Source organism: Oncorhynchus kisutch, linkage group LG16, assembly GCF_002021735.2.
Source record: "Oncorhynchus kisutch isolate 150728-3 linkage group LG16, Okis_V2, whole genome shotgun sequence".
NCBI lineage: Eukaryota > Metazoa > Chordata > Actinopteri > Salmoniformes > Salmonidae > Oncorhynchus > Oncorhynchus kisutch.
In genome coordinates, this window is record NC_034189.2 from 27,902,635 (window position 1) to 27,918,906 (window position 16,272).

At 43.2% G+C, this 16,272-nt stretch overlaps 1 protein-coding gene across 5 annotated transcripts in view; it reads right to left on the reverse strand.

The window, feature by feature from the left end:
* The window catches only part of nrxn2b (neurexin 2b), a 1,016,923-nt gene that overhangs the window by 478,189 nt on the left and 522,462 nt on the right, over positions 1 to 16,272 (reverse strand). For all 5 annotated transcript variants that reach the window (XM_031792165.1, XM_031792164.1, XM_031792163.1 and 2 more), the window contains 3 exons: positions 12,455 to 12,574; positions 9,723 to 10,104; positions 8,111 to 8,301 (listed from right to left, as the gene is read on the reverse strand). In XM_031792165.1, the coding sequence (XP_031648025.1) occupies positions 8,111 to 8,301; positions 9,723 to 10,104; positions 12,455 to 12,574 (693 nt within the window). The remainder of the gene's footprint in view (positions 1 to 8,110; positions 8,302 to 9,722; positions 10,105 to 12,454; positions 12,575 to 16,272) is intronic.

Consider the following 16,272-nt stretch of genomic DNA (forward strand, 5'->3'; position numbering starts at 1 on the left):
CTACCTCATGATGCTATCTATTTGTGAAGTGCACAAGTCCCTCCTGCATCAAAGCACCCCCACAGAATAATGCTGCCACCCCACAGAATAATGCTGCCACCCCCGTGATTCATGGTTGGGATGGTGTTCTTCGGCTTGCAAGCCTCCCCCTTTTATCTCCAAACATAACGATGGTCATTATGGCCAAAAAGTTATATTTTTGTTTCATCAGACCGGAGGACATTTCTCCACAAAGTACGATCTTTGTCCCCATGTGCAGTTGCAGACCATAGTCTTTTTATGGGGTTTTTAGAGCAGTGGCTTTTTCCTTGCTGAGCGGCCTTTCAGGTTATGTCAATACAAAACTAATTTTACTGTGGATATAGATACTTTTGTACCTGTTTCCTACAGCATCCTCACAAAGTCCTTTTGCTGTTGATTTGCACTTTTCGACACCAAAGTACGTTCATCTCTAGGAGACAGATCGCGTCTCCTTCCTGAGCGGTATGACGGCTGCGTGGTCCCATGGTGTTTATACTTGCGTACTATTGTTTGTACAGAGGAACGTGGTACCTTCAGGCATTTGGAAATTGCTCACAACTATGAACCAGACTTGTGCAGGTCTACAATTTGTTTTCTGAGGTCTTGGATGATTTCTTTTGATTTTCCCAAGATGTCAAGCAAAGAGGCACTGAGTTTGAAGGTAGGCCTTGAAATACATTCACAGGTACACCTCCAATTACTCAAATGACGTCAATTAGCCTATCAGAAGCCTCTAAAGCCATGACATAATTTTCTGGAATTTTCCAAGATGTTTAAAGGCACAGTCAACTTAGTGTATGTAAACTTCTGACCCACTGGAATTGTGATACAGTGAATTGTAAGTGAAATAATCTGTCTGTAAACAATTGTTGGAGAAATGACTTGTGTCTTGTCCAAAGTAGATGTCCTAACCAACTTGCCAAAACTATAGTTTGTTAACTAGGAATTTGTGGAGTCAAGTTTTAATGACTCCAACCTAAGTGTATGTAAACTTCTGATTTCTACTGTAAGTGTCAGACCCTTTGTTATGAGACTCAAAATTGCGCTTAGATGCATCCTGTTTCCAGTGATCATCCTTGAGATGTTTCTACAACTTAATTGGAGTCCATCTGTGGTAAATTCAATTGATTGGACATGATTTTGGAAAGGCACACACCTGTCTATTTAAGGTCCCACAGTTGACAGTGCATTTCAGAGCAAAAACCAGGACATGAGGTCGACGGAATTGTCTGTAGAGCTCCGTGACAGGATTGTGTCGAGGCAAAGATCTGGGGAAGGGTACCAGAAAATGTCTACAGCATTGAATGTCCCAAATAACACAGTGGCCTCCATCATTCTTAAATGGAAGTTGTCTGGAAATGCCAATACTCTTCCTAGTGCTGGCTGCCCGTACAAACTGAGCAATCGGGGGAGAAGGGTCTTGGTCAAGGAGGTGACCAAGAACCCGATGGTCACTCAGACATAACTCAAGAGTTCCTCTGTGGAGATGGGAGAACCTTCCAGAAGGACAACCATCTCTGTAGCACTACATCAATCAGGCCTTATGGTAGAGTGGGCAGATGGAAGCCATTTGGAGTTTGCCAATAGGCACCTAAAGACTCTCAGACCATAAGAAACAAGATTATATGGTGTGATGAAACCAAGATTGAACTCTTTGGCCTGAATGCCAAGCGTCACATCTGGAGGAAACCTGGCACCATCCCTAAGGTGAAGCATGGTGGCGGCAGCATCATGCTGTGGGGAGACTAGTTCAGCGGCAGGGACTGGGAGACTACTCTGGATCAAGGCAAAGATTAACAGAACAAAGTACAGTGAGATTCTTGATGAAAACCTGTTCCAGACCTCTCAGGACCTCAGACTGGGGCGAAGGTTCACCTTCCAACAGGACAATGACCCTAAGCATACAGCCAATACCTTCAATTCTGTCAGATGGGCCTCTCTCTATAAGGTCTTATATAGATTTAAATTCCATGAGGACATTATTAAAGCGTTTCAGGCATTATAATGTATGATAGACCATTAGCAAGAACTAAAACCAAAGGTGACCTCTCAAACCATTTACATTAGAATGGGGTGGTAGACAGGGATGTCCTGTGTCTCCCCTCCTCTTTGCCCTATTTATTTAACACCTGAATCAATGAATTAGACAAAATAATAACATCAAAGAGATTGATATGATGGGAGTAGAAATTGGCATTATTTGCTGAAGATGTGTTGATTTTTCTGGGACAACCTAACAATCATTCCCAGAACTGATTGAAATGGGACAAGTTCATCTGTAGATACATATGGCAAGGGAAAAAGCCTAGAATCAGATATAAAACCTTGCGGTTATCAACAGGGAATTGAGGAATGGTTATCCCGTGTCTAAGAGAATACTACTATGCAGCACAGATAAGGCTACTGGTGTTCTGGTGCAACTCAGTCTACAGCAAGATGGAAGGAATGTGAAACTACAAGGGGAGTCCCAATACAGGCTATGAAAGCAGATACGAAGTTGGTAGATAAGCTCATAGATAAAGATAATCCTTGGATAAATTTACATTTGCAGATTTGGTATGAAGTATAATTTGAAAGATTCAGATAAAATACTAAGATGGTGTGCTATGATACCTATTTTGCTCCCAATAAAATAGATAATCGGTTTGAAGAAGTGAGACCTCTCAGCCTACTGTACTTTTGTACACAAGGGGGTGTTCCAATGCTTCCAATTACTAAGAGAGAGCCAATGATTAGAAGGTCAAGATTTCTATAGATATCTCCAAATTCACCATCAGACTATAGAACAGGGCATGCAGCAAAATGATCTCTGGACTATTCAATGGCTTCATAACGACCAAATCTCAGAATACACTGTACATAAAGAAGAAATGAGAAAGGGTGGGGGAACATGGTAATTTCTGTGGAGGAGTGGGAAACATTATGCCAATCACAATGGAAATTAACAAGCTCATTGACTTGGAGGGAATTTGGATGGAAAATATTATGTGATTCTTAACCACTCATCTGCAGAAAAGACATCAGGGTAATGGAACGGCATGTTGGAGATTATGTGGATCTAATGAGGCAAACCATTACCACATATTTTGAAAATGCCCTAAGCTTGTAGGCAGGATGTGCATAAATACATGGAAGCCATATTTAAGGTTGATGGCCCATGCAGAGGTGAGGTCATTACATTTGATCTAAGGGATGCTTTAGACAAACATTTGATTGGGTTACTCCTACTAGCAAGTATTGGAGGTGCCCGGAGGCAGATGAATGGATAGATGTAATACTTGAGATCTATGTGATGGAGAGGCTGACCTCTTTTCTGAGACTGCAGATTTGGTCAAAATAGTTTGACTATATAACACCATTAAGATCTGATTTTGTTTAATGGTCAAAGTGGAAAAATAATGTACTGTAATAACATCCCCATGTTCAACCATTAATAATTAGAGTGGAACATTCATTGGGAAATGCAGAATTATTGAGACCTTTAATATTTATGACACACTCAACTCCTGAACGTCTTACATTTTTGGTTTTATGCATTTCAACTTCTATTGTGCTCTTTTTCTTTATATTCAATGTGAAAATGTCATGTGTGTCTGAACCTTGTTTTTCAAATAAAAACAGAATTTAAAAACAAAAAAAGAGAGACATATCTAGAGGGAGGAGGAGGAATGCGTGGGGTTAGTTTTTTCTCGATATTGTCGTTGTTTTCCCCCTTCAATCTCTTTGGAGACGCAGGAGTTTCAGTTCATCTTTGGAGGGGCAGATTGGCTGGGGAAAGGATCAAATATCAAGGTGAAGAGGGTGGCACGGTGGGTTGGCACAGTGGGCTGGCGCGGTGGGCTGGCACGGGCTGGCTGCCGCTGCCAGCCTTTTGCTTCCTGTCCACATGTTTGGCAGGCAGATTTGCTCTTGGCACTGGGAGCAGGTTTCGCTACTCTGCCTAATCTGAACGCAGCCCCCAAGCCTCCTGAGCTGGCGTACTTTTGAAAGCTGAACAAATAGAATAAGAATGAATAACTACCAGTGCGCACGTGCGGACGTGTGTACACTCTTACGCATAAACGAAGGGAGCATACGGGTACACACACACCAGGATTTTACTGTAAACCATGAGATAGTCCACAGCTTTTCAGCACCTTCTGAGACTTTTCTTCTCATCGCTGCATGACAGTACATGAAAGACATGTCACTGAGTGACATCCACGAGTCATATCCATGTTAAAGTTCCGGATGAGTGAGTGTGAAGACAGCTCAGTCTTGACATTACTCTATTGGGATCTATCTTTCATAAGACACAGATGGTTGTTTCTGTGAGCATTCTCAGCTGACATGGTTGAATATTTCAGACTGTGTATGCCAATGGAACACCACTTTAAATAAAGAGTAACCCACTGAAAGCTGGAGAGAACTCAAGACAGAAGGCCCAAATGAGGGGATATTGAGGCTATGTATGTGCTCAATATTGACAATAGTGACTTGGTTAAAGAGATTCTCTGGTACTTTTGTATACTTTATAGCCAGTAATGTAGTTCTGAAAGTAGCACTTATGGTGCCCAGAAATTGCATACTGTGTCACATATACATTTTTACATATTTGATTTTAGTCGTTTAGCAGATGCTCTTAGCCAGAGCGACTTAATAAGTGCATCAACGACGTCTTCCCCACAGTGACCGTTCGTACATATCCCAACCAGAAGCCATGGATTATAGGCAACAACTGCAGCTGAAAGCTAGAGCTACGGACATTAGTCCAGAAGCTTATAAGAAATCCTGCTACGACCACCGACGAGCCATCAAAAAGTCAAAACATCAATACAGGACTAAGATCGAATACTACTACAGGGCTGGCAAACTATCACAGAACCATGCATGAGAGCACCAGCTGTTCCAGATGAATGTGTGATATAGTTTTCTGTGGCCGATGTGAGTTACACCTTTAAACATTTTGACATTCACAAGGTCACGGGGCCAGATGGATTACCAGGATGCGTACTCAGATCAGGCGCTGACCAGGTAATCAGTCTAAATGACTATCTCCCCGTAGCCATGAAATGCTTTGAAAGGCTGGTCTTGACTCACATCAACACCATCATACTAGACACCCTGGACCCACTCCAATTCACATACCGCCCCAACAGATCCACAGATGACGCAATCTCCATTGCACTCCACGCTGCCCTCTCACACCTGGACAAGAGGAACACATACATGAGAATGCTGTTCATTGACTATAGCTCCAGGGGTATATCTCAGCATTCAGCACCATAGTGCCCTACAAGCTCATCATTAAGCTCAGGACCCTGGGACTGAACACCTCCCTCTGTAACTGGATCTGCCCCCAGGTGGTTAGGGTAAGCAACAACACATCTGCCATTCTGACCCTCAACAAGGGGGCCCCTCAGGTATGTGCTTAGTCCCCTCCTGTACTCCCGGTTCACCATTGTGTACGTGGCTGTGAACGACTCCAACACCATCATTAAGTTTGCTGACGACACGACGGGGGTTGGCCTCATCACTGATGACGATGAGACAGCTTATAGGGAGGAGGTCAGTGACCTGGCAGTGTGGTGCCAGGACAACAACCTCTCCCTCAACTACAACAAGACAAAGGAGCTGATCTTGGGCCGAGCACGTCCCCATCCACATTGATGGGCTGTAGTGGAGCGGGTCGAGAGCTTCAAGTTCCTCTGTGTCCACATCACTAAGGAATTATCATGGTCCACACATCAACACAGTCATAAAGGCTTTCTACAGCTGCACCATTGAGAGTATCTTGGCAACTGCTTGGCATCCAACTGCAAGGTGCTAAAGAGGGTAATGCGTACGTCCCAGTATGTCAGTGGGGTCATGCTCCCTTCCAGGACTTCTGTACCAGGCAGTGTCAGAGGAAGGCCCTAAAAATTGTCAAAGGCGCCAGCCACTCAAGTCATAGACTGTTCCCTCTGCTGCCGCAAGACACGCGGTACCGATGCACCAAGTCCGGAACCAACAAGACCCTGAACAGATTCTACCCTCAAGCTATAAGACTGCTAAATAGTTCGTCTAGGTAGCTATTGGTTAACTATTTAACTATCTGCATTGACCCTTTTTGACTCATCACATACGCTGCTGCTGGTGTTTATTATCTATCCTGTTGCGTAGTCACTTTATCTACCTCAATTACCTTGTACCCCTGCACATCGACTCGGTACTGGTACCTTGTGTATATAGCCAAATTATCATTACTCATTGTGTATTTATTCCTAGTGTTATGCTTTTTATATGAGTTCTCTTTTTTCTCTGCATTGTTGGGAAGGGCCCGTAAGTAAGCATCTCACTGTTAGTCTACACCTGCTGTTTATGAAGCATGTGACAAATAACATTTGATTTAATTTTGATTACATGTTCCCAAAAAATATATATATTTTTTTAAATGTAACCTTTATTTAACTAGGCAAGTCAGTTATTAAGAACAAATTCTTATTTAAAATTACGGCCTACCGGGGAACAGTGGGTTAACTGCCTTGTTCAGGGGCAGAAAGACACATTTTTACCTTGTCAGCTCGGGGATTTGATCCAGCAACCGTTCTGCTTCGTAAAGCCTATTCAGTTAATCAAGCATAATTGTGTAATTATGTATCCATTGATGTGTCCATGTTGTGTAACTTGTCTAGTTGATCATATTGTGTTCATTAGTATTTAGAAACGTAACTTAGATGTAATGGGAAACGTCATGTGTATAGGCATGTTCATTTAATATACTTTTGAGTGGATCAAATAAAGAAAATAATTGGCCTTGAGCTGGGCTCTAGCGCCCGAAGCGACAAGGAGCCAGAAGCAAATCACTCCTTTGTGAGGTGTGTGTCGGGTACCGGACAGCTATGGACAATTGCCAGTGGATGTGCGGGTGGGAAAATAGATTAGAGCTTTCTGTAATGTTCAAATTTGGTGCATTTGCTTATGATACCCTTGGTGAATAAACGTTTGAAAGTCACAGAGAGCAGTTTGGTCTCAAGTTCTATTAAGAGGAACATGATTCAAAATAGAGTCCAGAAAGTATGATCCCAACAAGGAGCGATTGGGGTTAAGTGCCTTGCTCAAGGGTACAGATATGTTTCACTTCATGTCCTCTCTGGAATTCAAACCAGCAACGTTTCAGTTACTGGCCCACCGCTCTTAACCAGCAGGCTACCTGTATAGCTGTAGATACAGTATCAGGTCACCAGGTCATTGCCCTCACTCTGCTCTGTGTGCATCTTGCCAGCTTTTACTCAAATTGCAAGGGGCTGAAGCTCATTTGCATGAAATCTAATTGTTAGGAGGCTGAACATTTTGGGAAAATGGCACTGCAAAGCTTCCAGGAAACAAGTCGCTTTCAATCTAGGGATTTCGTGGCTAATTGACAGTAATTCTGGTCATACATTATTAATGTATGAAGTACAGATTGACACATCGAGCCCAAAGCAGGAGGTTTAAAAAATACTTATCAGTCATGAACGTTTCTGAAACATGTTTTTCAGAGCCATCCCTATGTGGCCTCTAAAACCTTCCCAAAAAGTCTACAGAGATTGAGCCACATTGTTCAACTCAAAATGCACTCGCACACACATTTGCTTTCTTCAGCTACATAAAGTGGAAATCTGCAGTTAAAACAATAAAGTTGTCGACCCGCCTCAGTTTTGGTCAACAGCTGACGAATGGGGCAGGAGAAATGGAACCACTCTCAAATTCATGATATCAAGCCATGATATCAACATTTTAGTTTTAACCATGTTTTGAGGCGTTAGAGTGTTTGTTTACAATTAGAATGTTTTCAAACAGTGGAGTAAAACAAGCTTATATGTTGAGTTCTGAAGGGGGAACAACAGTTGTATTCTCCAATATAAAATAGATATATATCATTAATTCCAAAGTAAAAAATTGGGTGTAGCAATCACATATTGCTGCTATTAGTATTTAAATATAGTATTATATATTTTATGTAGGTGTTGTTGTAGTACTAATAGTGACTCCAATGACCATAGTAGTGGAAAGGTCAATGAGCCACGGAGGACCCATCAGCTACAGTAGTAGCCTACAGATAAGGGGGATACAGAATAGTGTCCCCTACCTTTGAGGTCCAGGTTGCGGGCTCCATTGGAGTGCTGGGTGACGGTGCGGGAGTCGATCTTGAGCGTGTGCACGTTGTTGGCGTCCCGGGAGACCACCACGTTGTGCCACTGGTTGTCGTTGAGCGGCTTGTCCGAGTTACCCTTCATCAGCGACGGGCCGTTGCCGAGGTCAAAGACATAATGGACGTAGCTGTAAGCACAGATTGTAAGAGACTTTTAGGAAATAACTGTAGATGTGCGCGTGTTTATATATGAGACAGAGAGTGAATGAAAGGGACAAAGGGGTAAAGGTGCTTCAAATTATATCAATATCACCTCATCGGTCACAGTCAGTTTGACCAAACCAACATCAGAATGTCACTCAGAGAGCATAGTTCTTTCAAAGAGGTATAAACCAGACAAAGACAGGTCTAGCCTAGCAAGTTGAATATTTGGGTGTTTGGCTCTTTTGAAAAAGAACCCGTTTCTTCAGTCAAAGACGATGCCATAAGGATACAGTACTTTCAGTATAGTTAAGGCTGTTCAATGGATGAAGCCAGAGTCCAAGGCGGCAGGGTGAGTCGGTCTCACTCCCACCTTTGTTATATTTAAACAGCAGGTTTTTCACTCAGCCCCTGGTGCCTATCTTGGACTTCTTATAAAGGCGAAGGGAGAAGAAAAAGAAAAGACGGCTCTCTCTCTCTTTGGTCGAAGGGGAGGGTGGTGTAGGGTTGAAGTGCGCCGAACCTCCAGCTGTGCAATGGCAAGCTTGCAGAGCAGAAAATTGCCCAACCTCACATAATGTACAGCCGCTCAGAAATTCTATTCTTTGTGTATTTTTAAGTTTTGAAATGTACAGAAAAAAACATGTCCCCCTCAGAAAATCTGAATAGAAATGTTCCTGTCCAGTTGCCAGAGGCGGACAAGATGGCATGTTTCGTTCATGCACAAAATGATTTCCTTTCGTATCATCTGTTGGTGACTAGTTTGCCAGAGCAATGTACAGTATATCGAATGTGTTTATTCCTGCTCTGCTTTGTCTTTGTGTGTGCTGAAAGGTGATATAACACACTGTTCAGACCGGTGCTATTTCAGGTGTCCTATTATTCATGTCTGCATTCAGAGTTTTAACAACTAAACTCGTTTTTTTCAGACCAAATAAATAGATTTTGTTCAACCTTAACGTCAATGGGGGCGTATGGATTGTATGTATAGCTGGGAAGGCATCTGATATTTACAAATTAGAAAGTGAAATATTTTCTCCAACTGCTGTTTCTGCCCGATAATAATAGCCTGTTCTGGGCATTCAACAGAGCCATGAACCAAAATGAATAGTATTGCTCATTGAGAAATAGAGTGAACTGCCTCCAACCAGCATAGATTCATAGAATTGTAGAAAAACACATCTTAGTGGAACTTATACAGGACTTTTTCATTTTCACTGCATCTATTTGTTTCACAACATATACATCTACATCATTTGTTATGTTTTCCATTATCATATGATTAAGATGTGCCCATGTGGTGTAGGCCTAGTGGGCACAATAAGCAAAACCACATTACAATTTTCAGGGTAAGCTAACAAGCCAACACTTATATTTATGTCAACACCATTCAAACATCCAGACTCACCCTTTGACCAGCTCCACAACGATGAAGTCGCTGCCATCCCCCGAGTTGAAGAGCAGCAGGCCGTCCGACGTGGTGGTCTTGAACTGAAAGAAGAGGTGCATGGAGGCGTAGGCCTGCAAAGTAGCCAACGCTAGATAGCTTGCCTTCGTTCGAAACGTCACCGGATCGGCGATGATGTGGCGCATCCCAAAGCGGGCGTTGAGTTCACAGTAGGAGATGTCACCGTTCTTGCACTGATCCAGGTAGGGCACGCCGTTGACTGTCAGGCCCTGGAGGTGACCGATGAAGTTGGAGGGCACCACGGAGATGAAGCGACGCTCGGTCATGATGCCAGTCTCAATGTTGTGGAACTCCAGCCGCGTGTGGGCACCCGTCATCTGGCCTGGATGGTGAAGGAGGACATAGGAATATGTTATATTAAAGGCATTGACCTTTCTTAACCATGTGGCCTGATAAGGAAAAGCTTTATACCCTGGTTATGAAATAATGGTACAATGGGATGGAATATGTTGGAATAACTATAGAAATCTAAAACACGGTGATGATACAATTACTTTAAAAAAGAGGCTAAAAGTGTCTAACTAAACTGCAAACTAAATTCCTACCACACGGAAGAAAAATATAAACCAACAATTTCAAAGATTTCACTGAGTTACAGTTCATATAAGGAAATCAGTAAATTGAAATAAGTTCATTAGGCCCTAATCTATGGATTTTTACATGACTGGGAATACAGATATGCATCTGTTGGTCACAGAAAAATGTAGCCGGTATTTCACACTGTTATGAAGACTAGCATCTTCACAGGATGCTATAGTCTATGTAGGGCTTCAATTGGGAAGGAGTTCCATATGGTAATTGACCACCCTGTGTAATATGTTATATATTAAATTGATACATTTGTATAAGGCTTGAATTGGGCAGTAACACAGATATTAGGGGTTCCACTAAGGTAACTGTGGCTTTAAACAGCTTGGAAAATTCCAGAAAATTATACTAATTTTGGAAAATTCCAGAAAAAGAGGCTAATTGATATCATTTGAATCAGTTGGAGGTGTAGCTGTGGATGTATTTCAAGGCCTAACTCAGTGCCTCTTCGCTTGACATCATGGGAAAATCAAAAGAAATCAACCAAGACATCAGAAAAAAAATGTAGACCTCCACAATTCTGGTTCATCCTTGGGAGCAATTGCCAAACACCTGAAGGTACCACGTTCATCTGTACGAACAATAGTACGCAAGTAAAAACACCATGGGACCACGCAGCCATCATACCGCTCAGGAAGGAGACGCGTTCTGTCTCCTAGAGATGAACGTACTTTGGTGCGAAAAGTGCAAATAAATCCCAAAACAACAGCAAAGTACCTTGTGAAGATGCTGGAGGAAACAGGTACAAAAGTATCTATATCCACAGTAAAACGAGTCCTATATCGAAATAACCTGATAGGCCGCTCGGCAAGGAAGAAGCCACTGCTCCAAAACCGCCATTAAAAAATCCAGACTACTTTTTGTAACTGCACATGGGGACAAAGATCGTACTTTTTGGTCTGATGAAACAAAAATAGAACTGTTTGGCCATAATGAACATCGTTATGTTTGGAGGAAAAAGAGGGAGGCTTGCAAGCCGAAGAACACCACCCCAACCGTGAAGCATGGGGGTGGCCGCATCATGTTGTGGAGGTGCTTTGCTGCAGGAGGGACTGGGGCACTTCACAGAATAGATGGCTGGAGTCATGAGGTAGGAAAATTATGTGGATATATTGAAGCAACATCTCAAGACATCAGTCATGAAGTTAAAGCTTGGTCGCAAATGGGTCTTGTTGTGGCAAAATGGCTTAAGGACAACAAAGTGGCCATCATAAAGCCCTGACCTCAAACCTATAGAACATTTGTGTGCAGAACTGAAAAGCGTAAGCGAGCAAGGAGGCCGACAAACCTGACTCAGTTGCACCAGAAATGTTTGACCCAAGTTAAGCAATTTAAAGGAAATGCTACCAAATACTAATTAAGTGTATTTAAACTTCTGAAACAAAACACTGGGAATGTGATGATAGAAATAAAAGCTGAAGTAAATCATTCTCTCTACTATTATTCTGATATTTAACATTCTTAAAATAAAGTGGTGATCCTAACTAACCTAAGACAGGGACTTTTGACTGGGATTACATTTCAGGAATTGTGAAAAACTGAGTTTAAATGTATTTGGCTAAGGTGTATGTAAACTTACGACTTTAACTGTAAATCTCTAGCTACATAAACTTATGAGCCCAGCTTTCACTACACCTATAGTTTCCCGATCTGTCCCCTTGGTGATTATGTTGTTGCTTCCTGGAATTGAGCAGGAATGAGCTTGGCCAGTTTGTTAAAAACACCGTAGTCCTAAACAAGGTCAGCCCAGAGGCCTTCTCTTTGTGGTTTGTGTCCACCAGAAACAAGATCACACAGGGTCATTTATAGCCCCAGGCTTCATCATCTATTGCATTTCTCTCACCTATCGCCCCACACCCCCCTATTCATCCATTCTACCCCCGTGGGGTGGTGGTAGACAGTGGGGAGTGGACACTGACCTTCTGCCATCCAACTATCTCTCCATCCCTAGCCCAAACAATCATCATGCCCCCTCTCTTAATCCCTCCTCTCACCTATCTAACAGCCCCCCATCCCTCTGTTCCTCCTTTCTATCACTTAAGGGTGGAAGAGGTGGAGGCGAATAGTGGAGAGTGGACACTGACCTTCCACCGTGACGTTGTCCACAGATAGCTGGAAGTTCTTTCCTCGGCGCACCACTTTCACCATGTGCCACTCGTTGTCGTTGAGCTTCTGGCCAGCGAAGAGCGTTTCAGGTCCTTTACCTGGAGGGGAAGAGATATGGTCACCCACTGAGAAAGGATGTTTATACAGAGTGTATCAGCAACTAAGTCCACAGGGACGATACTATACAGCTAATGGAGAAAACCTGCATGTTTGTCACACACACACACACACACACACACACACACACACACACACACACACACACACACACACACACACACACACACACACACACACACACACACACACACAAAGACAAAGTAGTATCATACAAGAAGGCCTACTGTGCCATGTGTGTCACTAAGCGCACAAAGGTTATATAAAAAATAACAATTTTATCAAAAAAACAAAAAACAGGAGACAGACTCAAAAACAGACAACTAAACCTTCTAATAATATAGTAACAGCAGGATGCCATCAAAGGCAAAGCAAGAGGGTAGCTAGGTGTTGCCGTGCTACTTATTGAACAAGCCTTTCATTGTAAAGCAAGGATTCAGCCTACAACTGCCATGGACAGGCGAGATGAGTGGTAGAACAGCTTTATAGCTATCGCCTGTAGGATGTTGTACCAGTGGAGCTGTGTAATTGACGTCTGTATATTAGGACTATGCCAGACTGGGTGGAGAAAACGGGCGATTAGACTGCATTGGACCTGCCACTCCTCTCCTCGGTCAACCCCCCCCCTCTTCTTCTCCTTCCATGGTCTCGCTTCTACTGGCACAGGAGACGGACTGTTTGACGCAGCAACATATGGCGGTGGGAGAAATGCTTATTAAAGACATATTTACTGTAGCGTCTTCTCCCTCACCAACTGAGCCTCGGTGCTATTTATAGGTTATGTAAAGTGTGGCAGGGAACGAGTGAGTGACGGAGTGAAAGAGTATGGGTTCTGATGAAGGCAGCAGAACTGAATCCGTCTGTCATTGAGGTGTATTATGGCGAGTCGGCACGAATCGCCTTCGGATGAGCAAAGTCACGGTGACGGCTAATGCTAATTGCGCTAGCGGGTAACAGCTGCAGCGAAGTGCTCCGTTTACACATTACATTCAAAATGTATCTACTAAAAAAGGGCAATACATTGAAAACTAACCAACAGAAAGTGGAAAATAATTACTGGCTACGCTATACAATAGCACAGCCTAAGAGGCTAAAACAAAAGGCTGTCCCTGACGATGGCTGACTCGCAGTGTGTCACAGTGGCGTTCGCCGAGGCAAAGAACGGTGATTATGAGGGAAAATAATGGGTCCGTAAACAAAGCCATAATGAGAGAGTCTTCCACTTCACTGCCTGGTGGAACCAGCCCTGAAATAGTACAGTGCCCCGAGGAAGCCAGTCACTTCCATTAACCTTTTACACTAGTACATGGGTTGAAAATGGCAGATTTGGGCACTGTTAAGTGCCTAAATTGGAACACAGTGGCTGTGAGGTAATGATGGTAGAGATCCAGCTCTGCACTTCACAGCTCCGTATGGGTTTTGACTGACAGCTGTTCTGAACTTGAGCCCCGTACACAACAAGACGTGGCCCACATCCCTCCTGCTACTTTTGTTGTCTGAGTGAGGAAAACGCTGTACATTGCCGGACTCTCATACAAGCAAGCCCAGCACCCGTGGATCTAAATGTACACTTCTAATGTCCATATCATAAAACTCCTGTCATATACCGTGTCAACGTTTATGATCACTATATTTGATACACGATGACATGGCGTCATACCCTGGGTTGTTCTGAACAGGTTCAGCCTATGTTGGTCTAGTGTGAAGAAAGTTGCAGCAGAACATGCTCCTGAATGCATTCATGACTCCATTCTATGCGCACCAAAATGACGATCTGTTTCTCTGAATTACTCTGTGAAGCCTAACACTAAGATCATTGCGTAAACAACAACAGTAATTGTGTGACGGAGGGAGATGCAGGGCCGTGTTCCAAACAAAACTACTACAAGTGTGCTCGCTCTAGTTCCTCAACGGCACAGCTAGGAGAGCTCAAAGCTTATAGTTGAAGACTCTTTTTTTAAGTCATAAAAACTTGGAGAAACTTGTTCGTCCTCTCACTCAAGCCCTTGTAATTGTATCTTTCTTATGTGGCACCTACCCCACATTTTCCAGGAATATTCTTATTATGTTACTGAATGTATCCAGACAATTTTCATATTTCATTAAATAAATGTGTCTAAAAGTACTGTACATGTAAAATGCACATAAACTCAACAGTGACATGTTTGGATTCAGTCTTGTGTGAAGTGAACTGCTGTGTCCTCACATTTGGTCTAACAATTCCCCCATAACCTCCACACTGTTCCCTTTCAATTGCTATAGCGCTTAAGCATATGTTTTTCATATTACTTCAGTAGGAAGCATTTCAATGTAGCTCTATCCATCTAGGCCAATTCCCACCAGTGTAAAGGGTGAAAGACCTACTGTACATGCTGCTGGGTACCACCGAGCAGCAACTGGAACAAGGGCACATTTGCAAGAACAAAACAAATGGTGGTCGTCCAACACTTGATAGCGCACGCACGCACGCACACACACACACACACACACACACACACACACACACACACACGAAAACCGTTTTCATATTTAATGTTGTTCCTTCTTCCCTGGATTTTTGTCTTGAGCCACACGAAATTGGATCGAGAGACGTTTAATCACACAATGTGTGAAGTTAATATGAGGCAAAGTCCCCTACTGCAGAGAGAGGGAACGAGAGAGAGCGAGAGAAAGAGCGAGAAGAACGAGTTGAAGATAAACTTCTAGAAGGAGAAAGAAGGAGAAAGAGAGAGAGACAAAGGAAAAATGTAGTTTGATATACAACCAGAGAGCCCTTTCGGAGACTCCAGAGCAGGTAGAATGAATGGGACATGGTTCCCCCGGGAGAGAGTCCATGTGTTATTTATCTGCCACAAGAGGCCATAAAAGAGCAAAGGGGCTAATTCTAAGGAGAAACAGAGGACACATCAGGCCATAACAGCAGTAACAATCAAGGCCTTAGCGTGTCTGCTATGCTGGGGGAACATCGAACAAGGTTTGGGGGCAGAAAACAGTGCAATGGACCATATTAGCTTGAAGCTAATACACTGTAACATTACTGTAGCTCATAAGCAGCTAATAGATTATCCTATGCTAAAGGGGCAATATTAGCTAGAAGCTGCTACAGTAGCTAGCTAACTAATAGCTAATGGGCACTGCAATCCACATGGCATTGCTTTTGCTCAACCACCTGCCTCCTGCCTAACTGGCAGGCTGCTTTAATGCTGATGTTTGGCCATCTTCTAATGGCCAGGTAATGAAGATAGTAAACAGGCTAGCGGAGGAGGGCTTAGTGCTAAATGAGGCTGTAAGTCGCTCTAATGCTGCCCTGTCAGCCTCTGTAGAAACAAGGGCCAGGCTAATCATTAATAAGAGCAGCGATATTAAAATGCAATTCATTCTCATTGAGACGCCACTTTCTCCTTCCGCCGCTCTCCCTTTGTCACTGAGATCAATGGGAGAACGTCTCTGATCATATAGACAAAGGATGTCATTCTCTCGCTCCTTCTCTCAGTCCTTCCCTCTTCTATTATCTCACACTTCAGCACTCTGTTCCCCGTATTGTCTGTCGTCAAGGTAGACCGTGTAAAGTTTGGTGTTTCAGTTGGTGGAGGATCCTCCAGTTTTAGCCGTCTGGTTTATTGTAGACGTCATTGACCGTTTGGAGGACCCATGAGCAGGACGAGCGAGATGTGTTACG